At 43.8% G+C, this 26,048-nt stretch overlaps 1 protein-coding gene and 1 long non-coding RNA gene across 2 annotated transcripts; both read right to left on the bottom strand.

The window, feature by feature from the left end:
• Nucleotides 1–13,072: 13,072 nt before the first annotated feature.
• Nucleotides 13,073–15,544, bottom strand: LOC121397933. Its single transcript, XR_005964054.1, has 3 exons — nucleotides 15,356–15,544; nucleotides 14,691–14,881; nucleotides 13,073–14,183 (listed from the first exon to the last, which is right to left on the bottom strand). It is a non-coding gene; the product is annotated as an uncharacterized LOC121397933 (long non-coding RNA).
• A 1,682-nt stretch (nucleotides 15,545–17,226) lies between these two features.
• Nucleotides 17,227–18,847, bottom strand: LOC121398139 (serine/threonine-protein kinase svkA-like). Its single transcript, XM_041576794.1, has 5 exons — nucleotides 18,676–18,847; nucleotides 18,462–18,552; nucleotides 18,190–18,317; nucleotides 17,629–17,683; nucleotides 17,227–17,444 (listed from the first exon to the last, which is right to left on the bottom strand). The coding sequence occupies exons 2-5, from the start codon at nucleotides 18,490–18,492 to the stop codon at nucleotides 17,368–17,370; spliced, it is 291 nt and encodes a 96-aa protein (XP_041432728.1). The 5' UTR covers nucleotides 18,493–18,552; nucleotides 18,676–18,847; the 3' UTR covers nucleotides 17,227–17,367.
• Between the last annotated feature and the right edge of the window lie 7,201 nt (nucleotides 18,848–26,048).

Genomic DNA, 26,048 nt, shown 5'->3' with positions numbered 1-26,048 from the left:
AGTTACGCTAGCGATGGTTAATTTGCACACGGCGCCAAATTCAAGTTACAATGGAGGTATATGTAGCAGCACTACACAAGCCTGGGAAACCTTCAAAACAGCAAATAAAATTTTTATTTTGCCCTACACATGTGCCCACTGTATAGTTAAGTTGCCATGAGTTAGGAAATGTAGAGGGGAAGGAGGGTAGCCCCAAAACATTTTTCGATCTTTTTCAGCCTATCACCCATAAAAAATGAAAAAACGCCAGCGCTTTTTGGGACTTAGAATTTTTTTTAAGTTTTTTGGAAGCAATCCCTATCTACTCTATTGAACTTCGCCTGGTCTGAGGTGGCGAAGGAAGTCAGGCGTAAAAGGTAGCGCTCAGAAAAATGCGCACTTTAGTGAATTTGCATAGTTACGTCCGTTGCGCAAATTCGCCAGGCGTAAGGGTGCAAAGTAACACTAGCAAATTTACGCCAGCGTCCGTTAGTGAATCGGCGAATTAACAAAATTGCGCTACGCTGGCGAATTCACGCTAGCGTTAGGCGCTTCGTCCTTTAGTGAATTTGCCCCTTGGTCCTATGGCTGGCAAGATCAAGTGTCATCTGGGCCTTTTGGCTAGGATCTAATTGTCAGTACCACCGCCGGGAGTGCACAGTGGCGTGTCTTCTCCCGGCAGTGGCGCAGGATCAAAGATGGCGGCACCCATGCGTTCCACGTGGGTGTGGTGCCAGCACAATGATGCAAGCGCGATGACGTCACCGCCGGTGCCGAAATTTGAATAAAAGGGTGCCTCGGACGCTGTAACCCTGCCCAATTATAGGTTCCCTTTGCTGGTGTTCCTGGGTGCTATTATTATTGTCTCCTGATCTTGACCCCTGCCTGAAACTCTGATTGTGAACCTGTGCTGCCTGCTGCCTGAAATCTTGCCTGGACATTGACTTCTCTCCTGTTTAACCCCTTTGTTACCACGTACTTGGACTTTGACTGACCCAGCTTCCTCCTTGGTCCTTACTTATCCCGGCTGGGAGCGGATAGGCCCCCTGACACTAATATCCATTCTTATGATCTTATGTGAAGAACAGAGTAACGCTTGGTCCTCTGTTCAAGGCCGGCCGGCTAAGCTTGTTGAAAGCGGAGGTGCTGTGCTCCCGGGAGGGGTGATTTATTAATTTTTTTGGGACTTGCACAATGCACATGCACTTCTTGCTTAATCTTGCTTCACTGGATAGGTGTCATAGTCCTCTGGGCTTGACCCCAGGCCAAGACTTGCACCCTGGAGGAAGCTTCGGCAGAACCAAGGGTAGACGGGACTCCCCCTAGCCGCAAGGCATAGGGGAATCCAACGACCCGAAATCCCCTCGGGGGGGGGGATGAGGGGGCTCACCCTAGCTTTGGCGAAGGTGGACCTATCCGCTCATGCTGTTCTTTGGCCTGGCCTGGGACACTTGAGCAACAGAGCCCATGCCTTCGGGTAGGACTCATGAAGGATGATTCAATATCATCTTTCCATAATTTGGATCCTCATATCTGGTCTACTATAAATCATTTAAATATTAATTCATTGTGCAATGCTGAATTTGGTCAGTGGATGGAACAATCAAATTATCATTGTTAAATGCTCATTCACTGGTCAATTTGGCTGTTCATCAGTCAATATATGTTAGATCTTGTAGTCTACACGACAAAGATATGACAAGTCTCCTCACATATCCAATATATACCTTGGATGATGAGTCATTAGTTCAAACAATTGTTTAGCCCAGTGATCCCCAACCAGTGGCTCAGGAGCAACATGTTGCTCACCAAGCCTTGGATGTTACTCCCAGTTGTCTCAAAGCAGGTTTGTATTTTTGAATTTCTGGCTTGGAGCCAAGTTTTGGCTGAATAAAAACCAAGAGTACTGCAAAACAGAACCTCCTGTAGGCTGCCAGTCCACATAGGTGCTACCAGATGGTCAAATACAGCTCTTATTTTGCATCATCCATGAATATTTTTCATGCTTGCATTGCTCCCCAACTCTTTCTACATCTGAATGTGGCTCATGGGTAAAAAAGGTTAGGGACCCTTGATTTAGTCATTTGGCCCATGTATGGCCAGCTTAATTGAAATCATTAATTAAAAATGTATTTTAATTTTAAAAGTTTAATTGAAATCATCAGATTTCTTCTTAAACTCAGCATTCGGTGATGTAATCCTCCTTACTCCATCCTTACCTAGGAAGTCCCCTAGTGACCCCTACTGGATGGAAACTATCTTTTCACAGGATGTTATTATCAGTTTCAATATGTACCAAAAAGAAGGGCCAAAGCCTAAACTCTTATTGAGGGACAGAGACTTGGAGGATAAATTGATTAGTACATAATTTACCTTTTCTTCTCAGTGTGGCCCTCTGGATTGAAACTTTGGAAGTCCCCTGGCACTTGTCTTAACCAGGCTGCACGACCTTGCTGCATCAGGTCGGGTACCTGCAGAATATACGGAAAGTGATTGGGTTGTGGTCAGAAATTTCAGATTCCCTGATCATGCAGGTATTCTGTGGGTAACATACAGTATCTGGGTACCGGGCAAAGGTGCGGAATTAGGCCCTCCCCTAAGGTGTGTGAAAATTTGTCACCTCCCCGGTCTGTTTCAGCTCCAGCGTGACATCACGTCTGGCTCACAGTGACTTCACTTCCAGTTTCACAGGGAGGGCCGGCAGGATGCCTGGAAAAACCCCAGTTGGCCCCTGGCTCTTGTGGGCAAGATCCACGTTTTCCAGGCTTCTTCTTACTGCGCCAGCCCAAAAAACGCAGGGGGGCCAAAACATTTGCGCCAGCATGCTGGGAGGTAATGCAAGTGAGTAATGACGCCTGCTTCCCAGACCTTGATGTTCCTCTCTTCTATTTTAAGACGCGCCTGGAGATTCTCCTTGCCCTTACCTCCCGGCGTGTCTCTCTTCGCAGAGCGTTGTGACCAGGGCTGGTCCTATCAAATGTGGGGCCCAATTGGGACCATGTTGGCGGGGCCCCTAGACAAAGTGTTGCTGGCTACTGACACACCAAGTATTTAGGAAAATAAGGGCATACAGGCACAAAATAGAAAGGAAAGGGGCAGACAAGGTAAGAGAGTGAGAGGGATGAAATAGGGGCACATAATAGGGGCACACAGGGTAAGAGAGAGAGGGAGGAAATAGGAGAGAGGACTGGGCCAATTAGTTTGGGGCTGGGCCGATTCAGCTTGGGAGCAGGCTTGTTTGGATTGGGGGCAGGCAAGACCTATCAAGGTTGGAGGAAAGCTGGGCCTATGAGAGTTGGGGGCAGGCTAGACCTATGGATTTGGGGATGGGCTGGACTCTCAAAGTTGGGGGCAGGCCAGGCAGCATCATGTGCTGAGGGAAATATTATCTGTGCTACCCTGTGGTGCGGGGCCCCCCAGAGGTGCGGGGCCCAATTGGTCCAATAGGCCTAAGGCCGGCCCTGGTTGTGACGTCATGATTTGTCGCAGAATTAAAATTCTTGTCGCCAAATCGTCTTTAAAAGCCCAGTCCTCCATTTGAAGCCAAAGCTGGCTTCAGTTTTCTGATCCTGCCGAAGCGTTATTGTATTTGAACTTCTGGTTTTTGACTTCTGCCTGACTTCTTGACTTCAATTCCTGCCCCTGCCTTTATCCTTCTGCCTGACCTTCGACTACATTTTTGTCTGATCCTTGCTGGTACCTTGTTTTTGGACTTTTTACCATTTGCACTACTTCTTGTTGGTTCCGCAGCAGAAAGCCCGGGCCCCAAAATGGCATTGATGAACAGCGGAATCCACAGGGGTGTCCTGTGCATCTGTGTGCACCCGCAATCCCCAAAGGTTCCAACAAACTAGTACGTTACATCTATGCTACACCTGATCAAGCTGGTAATAATGCAGGCTTATCCAAGTCAATCTGTATTTTATTTAAATAGTCTGTAAACGCATCACTAGGTACAGTTTTTGAACTTATATGTATGGACTTGTGTGTCTAAGCCTCACTGTGCAATTATTGGACATTGTGGGACTCTGTGAAAGCGAGGTGGAGTCTTGTATTCTTTAAAGGTGCACTTGTGTTTTAATCCTGATGAAGGGAAGGTTGTGTCTCCCAAAACGGATGCACAGGTGGTCATAGTAAATGGGTAAACTTCCTGAATGCATTAAAATAGTGTGGTGCGGCTCCTTAATGTAGTTTCTTTTTTTTTTACTGTGTTGCACCTGCTCTTGTTTTCCCAGCACTCTGTAACTGTTTGGGAAGTGACAAGCCCAATTGCTGGAGTTTTTTTAATCCATTCTTGCTTGATATAGGATTTCAGCTGCTAAATATTTCTGGGGTCTCCTTTGTCTTTCATAAGGTGCCAAATGGTTTCCATGGATGAAAGGTCAGGATAACTACAGGCAGGGGGGCAGTTTAGCAGCTGGACTCTGTTTTTTTCAAAGCCACGCTGTTTGATATATATACAGAATGCAGATGTCATTGTCCGGAAACTGACTGGGTCATCTGGTTGGCACTATTTGTTTGAAAATCTGTATATGTGGTTCAGCATTAATGAGGCCTTAGCAGGTGTGCAAGCTCTCCATGCCATGGGGAATAATGCGCCCCCAAACCCTCATGGATCATGTTTTTATTAAGGCTCCTCTTTGCATAGTAGAGGACGTGTCGGACTGGGCCTGCGGGACACGTCACATCTTTGGGCAGTGGACCACGGAACCGGAGGTTGGGAGGGGGCCCCGGGGACTGCCAGAACAACCCTTCGTTTGCAGCCCCGGTGGGCCCTCAAGGCTTAAATTCGACCCTGGGTAGAGGTATAACTTTCAGGACACAAGAAGGCAGCTTGAAGCAGACGCAAGAAGCAGTCACAGGATCACTGGCCTATGGGCACCCTAATCATAAATCCAGGCCTGCAAATTAATCTAGTGCAGAAGCCCAGTATTACTAATAAATCAGCCGAGTGCAGAGGCCCCAGCATTACTAATAAATCAGGTTAATATGTGTTGGTTTATATATGTAATAGTCTCTTGTCAGTTGCCTGTGAGAGATCTAGGAGGGAGGACAACAAGGTTATAGTCCAAGTGATAAATTCTGCTCCCTCTGTATGGCAGTTTTCAGATAAACAATCTGCTGATTTCAGAGCGAGATCCCTTCTTTTTGTTTTCAACAATGGCGCCTTCCAAGCTGAGAGAGACAAATTTACCTGCTCTATCTGCCTGAGCATTTATACTGATCCTTTATCCCTGCCGTGTGGCCATAACTTCTGCCATTGGGAGAACATGAGATTGGCAAGAAAACATAGATCCTTATTGCTCTGAATACAGACAGAGATACAGAAGAAAATCTGAACTGTAAAGGTACCTGAGACCGAATAACACAGCAGTGCAATCCCTTTCTATTCACCCAGTAGAAAGATGGGACTGGGATTTCTGGGAACATAAAATGCTCGGCCCATAATGAGTCCTAAACTATTACTGCTTTGAGGATGGTGCCTGTATCTGTGTGTCCTGTTACCTGGACCAGAGAGAGATGAGACTGATAGAGGAGCCCAGAGGCTGCAGGAGCGCAGAAGAGAAGTGGCATAAAAAGCAGCAGGTGAAACAGAGAGGGTCATTGCCCTGTTTAGAGACATCAGAGAACAGCTGGAAACCCTAGAGAAGTGCTTCCTACTCACGTACAGACTAATGTCACCCACAAACCCAAGAGAGATTTCAGGACTATGCTGAGATTTTAAGCACCAGGAGTTTCCCCTCAGGGCGTCATTACTGGGAAGTGGAGGGCAGAGAATCAGGGTGCTGGTGGTTATGGGTGGCCTATCCAGGATAGAGAGTGGAGTGAAACCGTCCTGGATTGGAAATAATGACAAGTGTTGAGCAGATGGCACAGTGTCGGACTGGGACACCAGGGGCCCACCAAAAAACCTTAGACCAGTGGCCCACCAAAAGTTTTTACATCAGGGGCCCACCCTCAGTACTATTTTCTTCCTCTCCTCACTCAACCTCTATTCTCCTAGTCTCTTTTCTTTACATACTATTATCTATTATTCCACCTATTTAGCCACTTTTCATAGAAATAGGGAATGGTCATGAAATAGGCCAAAAGTTTAGCAATATGAGGGCCCACCGACACCTGGGCCCACCGGGAGTTTTCCTGGTGTCCCGGTGGGCCAGTCCGACACTGGGTAGAGGACGGAGGTATGACTGCAGATTTGGAGGGTGAGTGACGGTAAAAGCACCCGATGTGGCATTCCTAAGCCGTAGGACATCGCATGGAGGACAGGTATTTTGCCGGAGGATGTCATAAAATACGTTCCGTAAAGTCTTTGCCCAGTCCTATATACTGATGTAGAATGTCAGGTCTCTCCTAAACTTCTTTTAAGTACATGTCAGTATTGCCTCCTGGGTGCATCCTTTGTGCCTTGTAGCGAAGCACCCATCTCTGCCACCCACTTTCCATACTTGTCTTCCTACCACTGTACGTTTCCCAGTACATGTGACCCACAGAATATTATACACACATATCACCCAGCAAATATTCAGAACATTCCCTGACAGGTAGGCAACAATCACAGCAGCTTTCCCCTATGGCACTGCCAGCTGAATGGAGGGCATCTGGCGCTTACACACAGCACTGTACCAAATGAAATAGTAGTAAGGGCTGTGATGCACTCATGTTTATATGATACCATATCCCCTGACAGGTACAAACAGATAGTTTTATGCAGGGCCGGAACTAGGGGTAGGCAGAAGAGGCACGTGTCTAGGATGCAAAGCTGGGGGGCACCAGGGCCAGAACTAGGGGTAGGCAGAGTAGGCACGTGCCTAGGGCGCAAAGCTGGTGGGGCGCCAGGCACGTACCTGCTCTGTCACTTACCCCGTGTCCGGTTGCCTCACTGCCCGTCTTCTACCCGCCTTCTTGCGCTTCTGCTTCTGTGCGCATGCCAATTGGCGCTTCTGTGCATGTGTGCCGGCGTCAACTTCTTCAATATGCACTGACGTCAACTCAGTGTGGCCCAGCTCTAATTCCTGCACATGCACAGTTCCGGATGCGTGTGCATGCGCAGTTGAGGCCCAGCAAGGGGGCAAAGCAGCCGGCTGGCTGGCTTGGCCTGGGCCTGCCAGGCACATACCTTCTCTGCCACCTTTCCCTAGTCCCATGCAGGGTCGGACTGGGGGCCCAAAGCCCACCGGGGCTGCAGTCTCAGGGCCCCCCCGCTCTGCCCTGCTGCGATGCAATTGTGTGCTCGCACATGTGTGTACAAGTGTGCACTGCATTCTTCGGGCCTCAGGCCCTTTTTCGGGCTGGTAGGCAGGAAGTGGAACCACAGGGTGTGGATCTGTAGGGGGCCCGCCGGGTTTTTTCCCGGTGTCCTGATGGCCCTGTCCAACCCTGGTCCCCTGTCTCCACTCTGGTGCTGTTCTGTTCTCCATAGTAAGAAAGAATGTGCGTGAACACATCTGTTTTACACAAGTGCGCCTATTCGCATGTGTGCTATAGATTGATCAAAAAACTAATAGGAAACCTAGTTAGAAATAAAATGCCATACAAGGCAATGTACAGTTTATAAAAATGTTTGTTTATTCAATGTATTCCATTCATATTAATTTCATCGCCTTTTCTGAAGCACAGATATGCTCTTTTACGTGATATATAAAATGTGATTCATTCAAAATGTGTCCTTCTGCATTGATTTGGGCGGGTGGGCGGGCGGGCGGGAATTGGATGACAAAGATGATTACGGATATTATAAATGATTTTTTTCATGAGCCACCATTTTGTGATATTTTATGTTGCTCATGGATCACCTGACAGGAAATATAGCTGTTCTAAGTGTAAAAAGATTCTAACTGTAACAGAAAGTAGAAAAGGTTCTAACTGTAACAGAAAGAAGTGTTGGGTGGAAAAGACCCACCTCTGTCTATTCTTTGGCTGAATATTGCTTTTGTTTATATCTTTAAACTTGCGCTGCCATTTTGTGATGTTAAGTGTGTCACTCTCTGGTCACCTGACAGGAAATAATACAGGGGTGGAAGAGCTGTCTGTTCTCTTGACCTAGCCTGTATGAATGCCTTTATGTGAGCACAGTGCCTCATACACGCCAGAGGGCAGACTTAAAATAGCAGTTTCTCAATGTGCGATTAGTGCCTTCATGAAAAGGCTTTATTTATATGAAACAGAGTTTTACAGATGAGTTGCTTCACACACATATTCGATTATCCACAATTTAACTCACTGAACATTATAAAATATAAGATTCCATTAATAATAACTAATGGCTTGCAATATGTCCTGTCAGCATAATATGAATAAAGGCATTAGACTATGTACACAATAACATTTCATGCATCAGTTATATGCACTGCTTCCCATCTCTGCTGGCAGACAGCTCATTGCAACGACTCTAAAATAATAATAAATTACTGTAAACAGTGTTGGACTGGGATACCAGGGGCCCACCAGAAAACCTTTGACCATGGGCCCACTTTCCAAACTATTTTTTTTTTCTCTCCTCACTCAACCTTTTTATTCTCCTAGTCTTTTATCTACTTACTCTATTCTTCCATTATTAAGCATTTTTTCCCATAAAGAAAAAGGGAATGACCATGAAATAGGCCAAATGGTTAGAAGCAAGAGGGCCCACTGAAGCCTGGGCCCACCGGGAGTTTTCCTGGTATCCTGGTGGGCCAGTCCGACACTGACAGTAAATATAGATATTGCAAAGAACAAAGTGATATTAAGTTACAAACAGCAAATAACCTAAAGGAATAGAAACCCCTATTTACGACCCATTGCTAATAAGTGGTGGTTCCAAGCTAGAGGAATTAGCACCTCCCAGTACCAAATATTACAAGCAGTGTATGGGCCCAGGGGTGATCAGAATGAGACAAAATATAAGGGGTGTTTGATAATTCAGTCCCCCAGAAACCATCCCTCCTAACTGGTGGGTATAGGATGGCCCTTTCTGATATTATTATGAATCAAGATGATCTCCTTAAACCAATATGTGACTTATGAGGGTATATATATATATATATATATATATATATATATATATATATATATATATATATATATATATATATATATATATATTCTCCCAGATGACGGCACTCCAAGGAAAGTTCCACTAAGACATCAGTTCAAATCAAATGCAGGTTTCTTTATGGACCAACGTTTTGATCCCTTACTGGAATCTTCGTCTTCCCTGTCTGCAAGACCCGCTTATGACAGCTCAGCCTGTAGCTCCGGGTTTCTTACTGAAATGTCTCGACTTTGACTCGAGAAAAAGGCACAACGTTTCTGAAGCTTAATTAAAAAAGAGACTTTTGGCAGAGAGCCTAGAACAGGGAGCAGCTGCACTTGGATACTTTTGTACCAATTTAAGATAAGATAAGCAAAAATACAACTGTAACTATTTAAGATAAGCAGAAAGTATTATCAGTAAGTGCCATTGAATTCATGTTGAACAAGGGGTTCTACTGCCCCTTTAATTGAAATGCTATATAGAGTTAAAAACAACTCATACTAAACCTTGGATATCAAATTATGTCTGGGCCTTGATAACAGTGGTGTGTGGGTCAGCCTGAATCCCATTGGACCCATGCAACATTCTTGCACATGCTAAATGCTCTGATCTGTAAACAGCAGGTGGCACTGTTGAAACAAAATTCATTCATATTAACAGTACATGTATACCTTAATATCTTGGAATAAAACAATAAATAATGAATGTACTTTGCAAAATGTTTTAGAATAACCCCCTCATGAATTTTACATTCATTTATTTTAAAGGTTTACTAATCCTTTAAGTTTTCCTATAAGGTCATCTCTCACCATAGAAACAGACATGGGGCAATTCATGGCACTTTATGTGCCATGTTCTTTCAGGCATAAAAAAAATGGCACTGAAATGCCTGAAATCTTCTACTCCCCTCATTTTGCCCTGTGTGCTTTCAAAATGAGAATCCTACTAAGGAACAAGAAAAGGGCTTACATTCAACATGAGCGAGGGATGATATGGCAGTGCTTTCATGAAATGGGTGTGAGAGAGAATACAATTCTGTGTATGAAGATTCCCCCGGATCCCCCTAACTTGGATGGTTTCAGTTCTCAAGCTAGCCTTGGTCACTAGTACCCTGGCCTTGAGGGCTGTAAAAGCAGTTCTTTGTTTTTCTGTGGTCTGTTTGTTCGGGGTTCTGACTCTTTGTGAGTTCAGAATCCATGGAGCTAGGGTCAAATAAACTTTTGCCTCATGTGATCTCCGGTAACCCGAATTTCCACGACAGATCACTTCCACTTATTGTTCCATGGTGGTCTATACAGTTTACTAAATCACAAACAAAATTCAGCAGCTCTCCAAAGTATGTAAACGGGGCCGGATTTATACATAGGGCGTCCCTAGGCCAGAACCACTTGTCCCTTCCCCTGCATTCTTTCCCCCTTTCCCACTTGCTCCCTTCATATGCACGCAAAGGCATGCACAAGCCTTATATCATTGAGTCTGGAGCATGGGGATAAGCATGTGAGATATTTAAAGAACTAGCAAATCCCTGCATGTCCCCTGTACTTCTGAACCAATTGTGATGTGGCTGGGTGGCATGCCACCCCTAAAATTCTGCTTTTGTGGCCTTTCCACAGATCTGAGCTCTTGTAATGGCTGCCATCATACTACATTCATTGTAGCTACAAGCTATTGCTGAAAGGGTCAAACATATCAGAAAGACCCAACATTTAGGGGCAGAATATATTCATCTGTTCTTTCTCCTCGAATCGAGAAAAAACACCAACTTGATTTTTTTTTTTTTTATAAATCAGCCCATTAATTTGCAGGGAATAGGGTCATAGTATTACTCCATGTGCCAAACGACGCCTTTGTGAGCTTACTGACTATTCCCAGATCTAGAGTCTATATCACTGCTGACTCACAGGCCCCAGCATTGCCCTTCCTCATTCAGCGAATTGGTGATTATACCATGGGCACAGCATGTTCACAGGTTGGTGGTAGAGTTGCCTTCCTATAGTTTTATCTTTCTTCCGTATTAATGTGGTTGTTCGCCTTTAAGTTAACTTTTAGTATAAGGTAGAGAGTGATATTCTAAGACAATTTGCAATTGGCTTTCATTTATTATTATTTGTGCTTTTTGAGTTATTTAGCTTTTTATTCTCTCCAGCGAATATTTTGAGAAACTGAAGAAAGCCACCCCGACTACTAAAAGTTAGTGCAGAAGCCGCTATACAGATGGAAACCAGGCCCCCATGTTTATAATTCAGTGTAGAATTCATAATAATGTCATTCATTTTCTAAAAAAAATACTAAACTATTTTGTATGATGTTTTTATGTGTGTCCATTTGAGGGATGTTTCATTATCAGATCCCAACCCCCTATCACATGTCCAACTGAATATATAGATCTATACCCTGTGTTTGGATTTGCTGTTTGATTCTTTTTCCTGCTTAGATCTGATACCCGAAATATGCCAATGGACTGTACAAGAGCAGGGAGCTGATCAGTGGCTACTTCAGTCAAGGGTCCATTTCAAACCTGGCCAGATACATATGGCTGAGTTTCAATCAGATATAAATGGGGTTGACATATCACCAGCCTAACCAGTAATATGGCAGCCGAGACTGGGACCAGTGTTACACATTTAACCAGCAATGTATTTCTTCATAAATTTATAATTCCCTGATGTACCACCCCTGTCCCTCCCCAATCCCTGCCTCCAGCTCCGCTTCTTTCCCTTCTTCCTATAATCCCCCGCTCCCATATCGACCATATTTTCTCCCGAACCACCCCCTCATTGTCCCTCCCCTTTCTGTACAGCCAAATGTATTTTTCCAAAATGGTGACAACCCTAGATATTGGTCAGGCAGGACCATCAGAGGGTTGTATGATAATGTCCCTGGCACATCACAAGCCCAGTATAATGCTTCTTCCGAGCTGACTGGACTGTGCTGGCACCCAGCCTAAACCAGTGCAAAGGACTGTGAAAACCTGTTGGTGACGCCTAATCCCATGAGCAGCATCTCCTATTTCCCCATCTCATGTATGTCAGTGGGCATGGGTATTCTACTACTTCATTCTAAAGCATGGGGGCAACAACATGCAGCAAGATCAACATACGATTCCTTAAAGGCCTGGGCCCAACAGAACTGAGAATCTTGATACTGCTGTACCCTGCAATTACATAAACTTAACCCTTGCTCTGCCTACTCCCCCACCTTGTCTCTTAAAGGGCAAGTAAATCCAGGACTAAACATAAACTGCATGGATTAATATCAGGACAGGGGGGCTGCTGTACTGCCTCTCTGCCGTGTCATTGGTAAAGTTACATCCCCCCACTTCAGCAGAACAAACCTTCCTGGTGACTCTGGACGGACCCTCCTCTTCCCATTTTCCCAAAGGGAGTGATATGCGCAGCGAACCTCTGGGGAGCAGGGTACTATGGTAAAATATTCACTACAAATCAAAATGCAGAGTAAATTATGTATGTCTTACTTTGGCCCAGGGCTCCTTGAATTTCCAGTGGCCATTAATATCCCACCTGTTATCAGTAGACCAATCACGGGATGGACTGATGCCCAATGAAACATCAACACAGAGCTGCCCTTCCTCTGCCCAAATAATACAAAGGCAACTGTATCATGGGACAAACGTCTTCTAATGACAGTGGCATGTTTATGAGTCAGCTCTTTCTAGACCCAATGAGCCAGTTTCGCCTTGGCCCAAAGGATACTAATGGCAGTGACATGTATATCCAAGTCCCTGCTAGGCCCAAAATAACATATTAATAAGTCAGCACCTTCTGAACCCAGTCTTATAATGTACTAATCCCAGTGATATGTTTATATACACTATATATCATTTGTATGTGATTGATTGACCAAACCTCTGACATCAGTGCAGATCAGTAGGGCTTCTTATATTTCTTCATCCTTAGCATCTCCTTTCACCAATTTTTCCCACCCTTGCCTCTTGATTCCACCTTCACTTTTCAGTGACCCATTTCCCTTGCACTAGAGGTCTCCCTCCTCTGTAATGTTCCCTGGCAATATTATAGAACTATAAAAAATGCAAGAACACCAATAAAATCTAGATTTTATTAACATATTTATTTATAAATTGGATGTTATATTTATGCATTTTAGATTAATTCATACTAATTTAAGTTGGGAAGGACTCACATCCATTAGGGTCAAATTTTAGTGTAAATGGGATCTTCCTATTTAGTAGTTGATCCAGAGGAAGGCAAAAACCCCATCTGAAGCCAGAGCCAATTTGCCTCAGAGGAGGAAAAATTCCTTCCTGACTCCCAAAGGGCAATCGGACAAGTCCCTGGATCAACTTTTACTATGAGTTTATTTCAGTATCAGTACTAAGAGTTTATGTCAGGGTTTAGAGTAGGAGATGTGACTGGTTGTTGAGTGGAAGGCTTGAAAGGATAGAATTTAGAAAGGAAAGAAGGAATTGCTGTTAGGAGATTGCAGGGGGGGGGAGGCAAAAGAAAAGGTGGAGAAGAGAAGCCTCTGTGTAGGGGGCATCATTTTAGTGTGTGGTGTGTGGTTGTGACTAAATATCTTGGTATTGGTGGAATGGAAGAACCAATGGAGGTGCAGGAAGAAGGGCAAGGATTAAAAGATATTTTAAAGAGGAGAAACTCTTCATGATATGTAAATAAAAGAAGATATTGGAGGAGTTGTGTTAGCACAAGGACAGAGCTTGCGGGTAGAGGTTAAATATGGGATAAGGGCTGGTGGTGGAGCTAAAGTTAAATGAAAAGTCCTTGGGTAGAGATGTGGTAATTGGATACTAATGAAAACTAAGGTCCTAATAGTGGAGTTATGGTGTTTGAAAATGTGAATGCTGCTAGTGGAGCTGTAGAGGTGGATGTGAATGTCGGAGCTATGGTTCTGTGAAATGTAGATGCTTAAGGCAAGATGTTGGAGTTATGGTAGTCTGGAAAAAAAGGAAGATGGATGGAACTATGGCAGTTGGAAAGTTAGGTGTAGATGTGTGTGGGTGGAGCAAACTAAACTGAAGCAAAGACACTACTGGTGGAGATGGGGTACTCTTAAAAGAATATGTTCATGGAGCTAAAGAAGGAGATAAAGTCCCTGCTGGTGTAGTTGCAGGAATCTTGAAGATACCACTTGCTGAACTGCATCAGCTTGAAAGGAGATGATGTTGGTGGAGCTGCAGACGCCACTTGATCTGTATGAGAAAAAAATATCAGTCAGTAATAGATTATCATTAATTCTCATTCAGAGGCATGGCATTTATGCACAAGCCTTATTCATTAGGGGTTCCAACATGTTAGGGAGTTTTTCTCCCAGGCTGATGCTCCTTTTAGAAATAAATACACTGGCTATGGGAATAGGAAATAATGCCTGAGCCTTCTCAATCGCATTCTATCCTGTTGTGTTATTGTGCGGCTGCTGCAGTGAGGCTAATGTCCATCAGCACAGAAAACCTTGATTCAGCCCCTACTGCCCGGTGTGTTTATTTGCTTCACACATGGGGAGGATTGTGACCAAGAAATGTAAACTTGAGCATCTTCTAGCTGAAACTCACCTCTTGTGCACAGGATTTGGGTCCTACTGTAGACATGTAGACACCCACCTAATGTAGACACCCACCAGGCAGCAAGGGATCAAATTGCTATTTGTCTACCAGCTGAGAAGCATTGTACAGGGATACTGAATGGAGACAGGACCTTACCTTATGGATGTTTCTTTTTCCTCTGCTGTGATTAAGGAAACTCATTCTGGGCTGTTGATGTTATTGGCCACAAGATTAATAACAGGAGAAGCCCTCCAAGGCCATTTGCAGAGCTGCTTCTTGTTCTGCCGATGTCTGTGTGCAAGCACACCGCAGCTGTTTCAGGGTCCAGAGAGCTACTCCCTTCAGTCCTGTATAGGGAAAAATCATATTTATGATTCATGAATACTAAATAGTGCTTGTATATGATTCATAAACAAAAAAATAAAGACTGAAGACCAAATGCAAATTGTCTTAGAACGCCATTGTCTCCATTATACTAAAATATAATATTAAGCTAAAGTACCTCTTAAAGGAACAGTTCAGTGTAAAAATAAAAACTGGGTAAATAGATAGGCTGTGCAAAATAAAAAATGTTTCTAATATAGTTTGTTAGCCAAAAATGTAATGTATAAAGGCTGGAGTGATTTGATGTATAACATGTCAGTCAGAACACTACTTCCTGCTTTTCAGCTCTCTCTCTATTTACACAGTTTATATTTTCACACTGAACTGTTCGTTTAAAACATGTTTATTATTCCCAGTGCCATTATAATAAAACCAACTCTTGCAGCTGTTACACTGTGTGATGGTGCAGTTGTATCAAATATAATGGATTCCCTCACCTTTCTTGGCCGGCCAGTTGTGCAGGGTCAGGAGATGTTCTTCCAACTCAGCCCTGATGATTTTCTTAGGTGGCAGTTGGCTGATGAATGGGTGCTGCAGGAGTTCTTCAGCACTCCCTCTCGCTGAAGGATCCTTCTTCAGACACCACTCCAAGAAGGACACAAAATGTTTTGACCTGTAAAAAAAAAAGATTTTAGCTTTAGCTAGCAAAAAAATCCCCATCTATCATCCCGAATCTATCTATCTATCTATCTATCGATCCCTCTATCTATCTATTTGTCCCTCTATTTATCTATCTGTATATCATCTCTATTATTATTATTAACATGGATTTATATATAGTGCCAACATATTGCCTATATCTATCTATTGTCTATCTATCTATCTATCTATCTATCTATCTATCTATCTTTTTATCTATTGATCTATCATCTATGTAGCTGTCCCTCTATTTATCTGCCTATCCCATCTATCAATCTATCTATCTATCTATTTATCTATCTGTCTGTCTATCTATCTATTGTATATCTATCTATCGATCCCTCTATCTATCATCTATCTATCTGTCCCTCTATTTATCTATCTATCTATCTATCTATCTATCTATCTATCTATCTATCTATCTATCTAATCTATCTATCTGGCGATCCCTTATATCTATCTATCTATCTATCTATCTATCTATCTATCTATCTATCTATCTATCTATTGATCTATCTATTTATCTATTGGTCCCTCTATCTATCATCTATGTATCTGTCCCCCTATTTATCTATCTGTCTATCATCTATCTGTCTATCTATCTATCTATCTATCTATCTATCTATCTATCTATCTATCTATCTCTATCTATCTATCTGGCGATCCCTTATATCTATCTGTCTGTCTGTCTGTCTATCTATCTATCTATCTATCTATCTATCTATCTATCTATCTATCTATCTCTATCTATCTATCTGTCTATCCCATCTATCTATCTGTCTGTCTGTCTGTCTGTCTATCTATCAATCCCTGTATCAATCAATATATCTAACTATCTATCTATTCCTCAATCTATCATATATCCCTCTATGTATCTATCTATCTATTTTGATTTGATCTCTTTAGGGAGGAATGAGACCCATAGAATTGCAGCATTACACATTATAGAAATCTTCTCCCAAAGTCTTGTCCCTACTGACTATGCCTTACCTTGTGCACTTTTTCATCTCCAATTTGTACCTGTATGTTAGCCTCCCATTCACTTAGACTGTATGCTCTATGGAGCAGGGACCTCCTTCCCACTATGTCTCTTACCACATAACACTTAAGCTTTTTGTCCTATAATTCTGTATATATTTATTATGTGATTTGTCTCCCCCATGGTTGCTTATATATATATATATTATACTTTAAGGCACTGTACAGCACTGCGGCTCCTTAACAGCACAATACAAATAAAGTTATACATACATACATACATACATACAAGTGTTCCCCAACCCAAGATTCCCCACTACTATCCCAAACTAGTCAACAAGGGTATAACAAATATCAGTGGCAAATCTAGATGTCTATAAGGCAATGAGGGACAAGGTAAGGTCCTGTGATTTTCCCACACCCTCTCCTGACTGCACCATAGTGCACATGGCCTGTAATCTCACAGTAGTGGGGCCCATAGTTATATGTTATACATAAAATATATCATATCTGCTCTGCATCCACCTATATTTCCCTGAAAACACACATATCCCTGTCTGCATCTCATGGGCCACATTTAAAGTCTGCAGTAGAAAAACCTCTATTTATATTTAGGAGGTATTTAAACAAAATACACATCCCCCTGAGCTGAGACTGAAATCTCCCCATTATCCCAAATTTGTATAGACAAGGGGCATGGTGAGGGCAGACTGTGGAAGCGGCTAAGTGGATATAGGAGTTGCCAAATGTCCCAAGTGTTAATAAGAAAATGTGGGGAGTTCCATGTCTGCAAGCACAGGTACAATGTACAGTGACTCGAGCTGAGACAGACTCACCATCTGTTTGATTGAAGCTTCGGTGGTTGAGCTTCTCTTATCAGGTGTTCCACCGGGTATTGATCTGCGTAAGCTAAAAATGAAAAACATATATATCAGGCCCATCGAACATGTCTAGAACTTATTTATTTAATCTATAGAAAAAGTTCTTTTTTGCTGGAAATAGAAAATTACCCCAAATTCCTCCCATTCTGATATAGAACCTCTGCTGCTCAATGTATAAAATAAAGTAGCCACAATTGTTGTGATTCACTTACGTGGTTTTCCCTCAGCCATTTCGATGGCGGTTATCCCCAGCGACCAGATGTCACACTGCAAAAGATAAACAAAAGAGCATCAGAAGGAGAGAATTGGGTTAGTGGGTGTTTAATAAAATTTAAGTAAAAAGGCTACACTTATACAATTCTCTTTTAGAAACATATACAAATATTATCATGGGTGCAAAAGGACACGCCATTCTCCTTAGCTCAATTATGGCCAAAACAGAACAAAATACTAAATTCTAAAATAGCCCAATGCACACCCAAGTAAATGAACACATCATGGTTTATGTAAAAGTGAAAAAATGCTTTATTGTATATAAACGTGTATACAGCAATAGATCTCCATTACAAACAATAGCAGTTACTGTACATAACACCAGCGTCACAATGCAAATGAGCAAATATATTAAAGCAGACACATTGTGCAAAAAGTTAAGAAACCCAACTTTTCGGAAAAACTCCTTTCTCTCCATGAGAAAATGACTGCTTCTATGTCCCATTAACACTGATAAGTAAATTCTCTGTGTTGCTACAAGTATTATAAGTACAACATACTTTGGTGTCGTATGCCAGGCGCTGGCCCTTCTGCCTTATGGCCTCAGGTGCCATCCAGTGTGCAGTCCCGTCTGCTTCATGGCACAATCCAGTCTGTGGGTCCAGGTCCCAGCTGTTTCCAAAGTCGACTGAAATGACAGATAGAATCTATTAATGGAAAATAACTTGTTTAACCATAATAAGATAGAAACCTAAATTATTAAACCCCCTGACTCCATATTCACAGAAGTTCCCCACCATCCATTACTCTTATAAGTGTAAGTTTTACTCACTGATCTTGACTTTGGCCGTCTCTGTGAGCATGATGTTCAGGCTCTTGATGTCTCTATGAACGGCCCGGTTCTTGTGGATGTGGTGCAGCCCCTGGGGAGAATGAGATGTAGGTTATAAGACTATAACAGACATAAGACTAAACATTCCCAACAAAGAGATTGTATATATAATTTAAGCAATTAAAGAGTCCTTAAGGGGTAAATCTGGCCTTACCTTTAAAACCTCCTTGCAGACATAGCCAATCCAGGTCTCCTTCAGGGATTGGCCATTGGTCTTGCTGATGAGGTTGTGGAGAGAACCGCCACCACAGTATTCAAGAACAATCTGCAATAGAAAGAAATTATTTAAGGTTATGGATTGTATCACTTCACAGTGGAGATTGCTTTGGCACAAGAGGAATGAATACGATACAGTAAATCATTTCTTACTTCCAAGAGCTCCGATGAGCACTCCGTGCGTGGAGTCCTGTAGTAGGCTCCATAGTAAGAGGCGATGTTCTTGTGGCCGCCGAACTGCTGGAGAAACTTCAGCTCCCTGCAGACTGACTCTTCATCCTGGAGTGGAATAAAAGAAATCCCTTTAGCTCACATAGTCCACTACACAAATAAGATTGATATATAATGATTGGAATTATAAAGATACAGTACTCGGCTGATGTTGGCGATCTTCACCGCTACCACTCCTCTACGATGGTGACGACCCTGTAATACAGACAGAAAGGTTGACTTATATACAAGTAGGAAAGAGAGGGTCTAATGCAGCCCCCAAACCAGAAGCTTGATATGTCTGCCTAAATCATTGTGTGATTGTGTGTAGTGATCACAATCTTGTTCAGTTCCCCTACTCTCCAGGAATTGGTTGGTCCCTTACCTTGTAGACTTCTCCGGTGCCGCCCTCTCCAAGAAGCACATCCTTGGTCAGCCGACCATTAGGAGGCTGGAAAATAAAATAGAAAAAAGAAGGATTTTATTGATAACATAACATTCCCCGGGTTACAAAACATGTCTCACTTCCGGCAGTAGCGGCGAGTGTTTTACCCTCCTTTCTACTCACCTTATAAATCTCAGAGAGGGTACTGGATTCCGCCTGTGGCTGAAGGAGAAGAGAAAGAGTCTATTACATTCTATACTTTATCTGCACCTGTTCTCTATACAGCAAAACCCTAAATTCAGATAAAATAGTAGCAGTTGCTTTACCTTCCTCCAGGGGGCGCAGAATAGCATTGCGTCCAAGTTTTTAGCTCTTAAAAGAGCTGTTGGGCTATAAAGAGAGATCAGCTGACGTCAAAGGAAGATGTTTTCTCCAAACGCCAAAAATCAGATGGAATATCGCTGAATATCTCTATAAAACAATCGCTGTGAAAATCACTGAAAATCGCTTCGAAGACGCTATGAAACGCTTCGTCGCTTGGAAATTTCACTGTTTGGGGACACAGAAAGAAAGAAGAGATTGTAAGCTCACGTGCACCAGCCCTCTCTGCTATACATATCAGGATTCACTGCCTTATATAAGTATTCACACCCTCAACCAATTCTCCCATTGTACCAAAAGCAAACCCTAAACTTATATATATTGTTTATCTATTGTATCTGTTATTTTTATTCTGACCATAAATTCTGAAATCTGATATCCATTGGCAAAAAAACAAAATTTAGCATCAGTTTTATCTTTTGCATCAACAGCATTAAAGCAAAGATCCCCTTTAAATGAAATGAAATTAAACAGGTTGCAGCATTTCCCTGTATTGGCACCATCCATTCTTCCCTCTGTTATAATATAAGGCTCAGTCCCTGATGAAATGCAGCCTCTGAACATCATGATAACAAAGTAATAGGACTAGTACAGGCTGCAGGTCTGACAAGGGATGCTGGGATTTGTACTATAGGCTGCAGGTCTGACAAGGGATGCTGGGATTTGTACTATAGGCTGCAGGTCTGACAAGGGATGCTGGGATTTGTAGGTCAGTAACAGTTAGAAGACCACAAGCTGCTGGTCTGACAAGGGATGCTGTGATTTGAAGTTCAGTAAGAGCTGGAAGACTACAGGCTGCAGGTCTGACAAGGGATGCTGGGATTTGTAGTTCAGTAACAATTAGAAGATCACAAGCTGCAGGTTTGACAAGGGATGCTGGGATTTGTAGGTCAGTAACAGTTAGAAGACCACAAGCTGCTGGTCTGACAAGGGATTTGTAGTTTAGTAAGAGCTGGAAGACTACAGGCTGCAGGTCTGACAAGGGATGCTGGGATCTGTAGTTCTGTAACAGTTAGAAGACTACATGCTGCAGGTCTGACAAGGGATGCTGGGATTTGTAGGTCAGTAACAGTTAGAAGACCACAAGCTGCTGGTCTGACAAGGGATGCTGGGATTTGTAGTTCATTGAGAGCTGGATGACTACAGGCTGCAGCTCTTACCAGTGATGCTGGGATCTGTAGTTCAGTAACAGTTAGAAGATTACAGGCTGCAGGTCTGACAAGGGATGCTGGGATTTGTACTACAGGCTACAGGTCTGACAAAGGATGCTGGGATTTGTACTATAGGCTACAGGTCTGACAAGGGATGCTGGGATTTGTACTTTAAGCTACAGGTCTGACAAGGGATGCTGGGATTTGTACTTTAAGCTACAGGTATGACAAGGGATGCTGGGATTTGTACTATAGGCTACAGGTCTGACAAGGGATGCTGGGATTTGTACTATAGGCTACAGGTCTGACAAGGGATGCTGGGATTTGTACTATAGGCTACAGGTATGACAAGGGATGCTAGGATTTGTACTATAGGCTGCAGGTCTGACAAGGGATGCTGTGATTTGTACTATAGGCTACAGGTGTGACAAGGGATGCTGGGATTTGTAATATAGGCTGCAGGTATGACAAGGAATGCTGGGATTTGTACTATAGGCTGCAGGTCTGACAAGGGATGCTGGGATTTGTACTATAGGCTGCAGGTCTGACAAAGGATGCTGGGATTTGTACAATAGGCTGCCGGTCTGACAAGGGATGCTGGGATTTGTACTATAGGCTGCAGGTATGACAAGGAATGCTGGGATTTATACTATAGGCTGCAGGTATGAAAAGGGATGCTGGGATTTGTACTATAGGCTGCAGGTATGACAAGGGATGCTGGGATTTGTACTATAGGCTGCAGGTCTGACAAGGGATGCTGGGATTTGTAGGTCAGTAACAGTTAGAAGACCACAAGCTGCTGGTTTGACAAGGGATGTTGGGATTTGTAGTTCAGTAAGAGCTAAAAGACTACAGACTACAGGTCTGACAAGGGATGCTGGCATTTGTAGTTCAGTAACAGTTAGAAGATCACAAGCTGCAGGTCTGACAAGGGATGCTGGGATTTTTAAGTCAGTAACAGTTAGAAGACGACACGCTGCTGGTCTGACAAGGGATGCTGGGATTTGTAGTTCATTAAGAGCAAGAAGACTACAGGCTGAGGGTCTGACAAGGGATGCTGTGATTTGTACTATAGGCTACAGGTCTAACAAGGGATGCTGGGATTTGTACTATAGGCTGCAGGTATGACAAGGGATGCTGGGATTTGTACTATAGGCTGCAGGTCTGACAAGGGATGCTGGGATTTGTAGGTCAGTAACAATTAGAAGACTACAGGCTGCAGGTCTGACAGGGGATGCTGGGATCTGTAGTACAGTAACAGTTAGAAGACCACAAGCTGCTGGTCTGACAAGGGATGCTGGGATTTATAGTTCATTAATAGCTAGAAGACTACAGTTCTTAAAAGCTAGAAGACTACTGGCTGCAGGTCTGACAAGGGATGCTGGGATTTGTACTATAGGCTACAGGTCTGACAAGGGATGCTGGGGTTTGTATTATAGGCTGCAGGTATGAAAGGGATGCTGGGATTTGTACTACAGGCTACAGGTCTGATAAGGGATGCTGGGATTTGTACTATAGGCTGCAGGTTTGACAGGGGATGCTGGGATTTGTATTACAGGCTGCAGGTATGACAAGAGATGCTGGGATTTGTACTATAGGCTACAGGTCTGACAAGGGATGCTGGGATTTGTACTATAGGCTACAGGTCTGACAAGGGATGCTGGGATTTGTACTATAGGCCACATGTCTGACAAGGGATGCTGGGATTTATACTATAGGCTGCAGGTCTGACAAGGGATGCTGGGATTTTTACTATAGGCTACAGGTCTGACAAGGGATGCTGGGATTTGTACTACAGGCTACAGGTCTGATAAGGGATGCTGGGATTTGTACTATAGGCTGCAGGTTTGACAGGGGATGCTGGGATTTGTATTACAGGCTGCAGGTATGACAAGGGATGCTGGGATTTGTACTATAGGCTACAGGTCTGACAAGGGATGCTGGGATTTGTACTATAGGCTACAGGTCTGACAAGGGATGCTGGGATTTGTACTATAGGCCACATGTCTGACAAGGGATGCTGGGATTTTTACTATAGGCTGCAGGTCTGACAAGGGATGCTGGGATTTGTATTACAGGCTGCAGGTATGACAAGGGATACTTGGATTTGTATTACAGGCTGCAGGTCTGACAAGGGATGCTGGGATTTGTACTATAGGCTGCAGGTTTGACAGGGGATGCTGGGATTTGTATTACAGGCTGCAGGTATGACAAGGGATGCTGGGATTTGTACTATAGGCTGCAGGTCTGACAAGGGATGCTGGGATTTGTACTATAGGCTGCAGGTCTGACAAGGGATGCTGGGATTTGTACTATAGGCTACAGGTCTGACATGGGATGCTGGGATTTGTATTACAGGCTGCAGGTATGACAAGGGATGCTGGGATTTGTATAACAGGCTGCAGGTCTGACAAGGGATGCCGGGATTTGTATAACAGGCTGCAGGTCTGACAAGGGATGCCGGGATTTGTACTATAGGCTACAGGTCTGACATGGGATGCTGGGATTTGTATTACAGGCTGCAGGTATGACAAGGGATGCTGGGATTTGTACTATAGGCTGCAGGTGTGAAAAGGGATGCTGGGATTTGTATTACAGGCTGCAGGTCTGACAAGGGATGCTGGGATTTGTACTATAGGCTACAGGTCTGACAAGGGATGCTGGGTTTTGTATTACAGGCTGCAGATCTGACAAGGGATGCTGGGATTTGTACTATAGGCTACAGGTCTGACAAGGGTTGCTGGGATTTGTACTATAGGCTACAGGTCTGACAAGGGTTGCTGGGATTTGTACTATAGGCTACAGGTCTGACAAGGGTTGCTGGGATTTGTACTATAGGCTACAGGTCTGACAAGGGATGCTGGGATTTGTACTATAGCCTGCAGGTCTGACAAGGGATGCTTGGATTTGTACTATAGGCTACAGGTCTGACAAGGAATGCTTGGATTTGTACTGTAGGCTGCAGGTCTGACAAGGGATGCTGGGATTTAAACTATAGGCTACAGGTCTGACAAGGGATGCTGGGATTTGTACTATAGGCTACAGGTCTGACAAGGGATGCTGGGATTTGTAGTATAGGCTGCAGGTATGACAAGGGATGCTGGGATTTGTACCATAGGCTGCAGGTCTGACAAGGGATGCTGGGATTTGTACTATAGGCTGCAGGTATGACAAGGTATGCTGGGATTTGTACTATAGGCTGCATGTATGACAAGGGATGCTGGGATTTGTACAATAGGCTGCAGGTATGACAAGGGATGCTGGGATTTGTACTATAGGCTGCAGGTATGACAAGGGATGCTGGGATTTGTACTATAGGCTGCAGGTCTGACAAGGGATGCTGGGATTTGTAGGCCAGTAACAGTTAGAAGACTACAGGCTGCAGGTCTGACAAGGGATGCTGGGATTTGTACTATAGGCTACAGGTCTGACAAGGGATGCTGGGATTTGTACTATAGGCTACAGGTCTGACAAGGGATGCTGGGATTTGTACTAAAGGCTACAGGTCTGACAAGGGATGCTGGGATTTGTAGTTCAGTATCAGTTAGAAGACCACAAGCTGCAGGTCTGACAAGGGATGCTGTGATTTGTTGGTCAGTAAGAGCTGGAAGACTACAGGCTGCAGGTCTGACAAGTGATGCTGGGATTTGTAGTTCAGTAACAGTTAGAAGACCACAAGCTGCTGGTCTGACAAGGGATGCTGGGATTTGTAGTTAATTAAGATCTAAAAGACTACAGGCTGCAGGTTTGACAAGGGATGCTGGGATTTGTAGGTCAGTAACAGTTAGAAGACCACAAGCTGCTGGTCTGACAAGGGATGCTGGGATTTGTAGGTTAGTAACAGTTAGAAGACCACTGGCTGCAGCTCTGACAAGGGATGCTGAGATTTGTACTATAGGCTACAGGTCTGACAAGGGATGCTGGAATTTGTAGTTCATTAAGAACTAGAAGACTACAGGCTGCAGTCTGACAAGGGATGCTGGTATTTGTAGGTTAGTAACAGTTAGAAGACCACAAGCTGCTGGTCTGACAAGGGATGCTGGGATTTGTAGTTCATTAAGAGCTAGAAGACTACAGGCTGAAGGTCTGAAAAGGGATGCTGGGATTTATGGGCCAGTAACAGCTAAAAGACCACAGGCTGCAGGTCTGACAAGGGATTCTGGGATTGTAGTTCATTAAGAGCTAAAAGACTACAGGCTACAGGTCTCACAAGGGATACTGGGATTTGTAGTTCATTAAGAGCTAGAAGACTACAGGCTGTAGGTCTGACAAGGGATTCTGGGATTTGTACTATAGGCTACAGATCTGACAAGGGATGCTGGGATTTGTACTACAGGCTACAGGTCTGACAAGGGATGCTGGGATTTGTACTATAGGCTACAGGTCTGACAAGGAATGCTTGGATTTGTACTGTAGGCTGCAGGTCTGACAAGGGATGCTGGGATTTAAACTATAGGCTACAGGTCTGACAAGGGATGCTGGGATTTGTACTATAGGCTACAGGTCTGACAAGGGATGCTGGGATTTGTAGTATAGGCTGCAGGTATGACAAGGGATGCTGGGATTTGTACCATAGGCTGCAGGTCTGACAAGGGATGCTGGGATTTGTACTATAGGCTGCAGGTATGACAAGGTATGCTGGGATTTGTACTATAGGCTGCAGGTATGACAAGGGATGCTGGGATTTGTACAATAGGCTGCAGGTATGACAAGGGATGCTGGGATTTGTACTATAGGCTGCAGGTATGACAAGGGATGCTGGGATTTGTACTATAGGCTGCAGGTCTGACAAGGGATGCTGGGATTTGTAGGCCAGTAACAGTTAGAAGACTACAGGCTGCAGGTCTGACAAGGGATGCTGGGATTTGTACTATAGGCTACAGGTCTGACAAGGGATGCTGGGATTTGTACTATAGGCTACAGGTCTGACAAGGGATGCTGGGATTTGTACTATAGGCTACAGGTCTGACAGGGGATGCTGGGATTTGTACTATAGGCTACAGGTCTGACAAGGGATGCTGGGATTTGTAGTTCAGTATCAGTTAGAAGACCACAAGCTGCAGGTCTGACAAGGGATGCTGTGATTTGTTGGTCAGTAAGAGCTGGAAGACTACAGGCTGCAGGTCTGACAAGTGATGCTGGGATTGTAGTTCAGTAACAGTTAGAAGACCACAAGCTGCTGGT

The sequence above is a fragment of the Xenopus laevis genome, chromosome 9_10L (genome assembly GCF_017654675.1).
Source record: "Xenopus laevis strain J_2021 chromosome 9_10L, Xenopus_laevis_v10.1, whole genome shotgun sequence".
NCBI lineage: Eukaryota > Metazoa > Chordata > Amphibia > Anura > Pipidae > Xenopus > Xenopus laevis.
Note: the sequence above shows the minus strand (reverse complement) of the source record. Positions and strands in the feature narration are given on the sequence as shown.

Bases quoted from the DNA above. Each gene is read 5' to 3' on its own strand.
- LOC121398139 (XM_041576794.1), bottom strand. From the start codon at position 18,492: ATGCTCACAGAGACGGCCAAAGTCAAGATCA. The intron at 18,318-18,461 runs GTGAGTAAAACT...CTGTCATTTCAG, and splicing joins GACGGCCAAAGTCAAGATCA to TCGACTTTGGAAACAGCTGG. The intron at 17,445-17,628 runs GTAAGTGAATCA...TTTCATTTTTAG, and splicing joins AATGGCTGAGGGAAAACCAC to CTTACGCAGATCAATACCCG.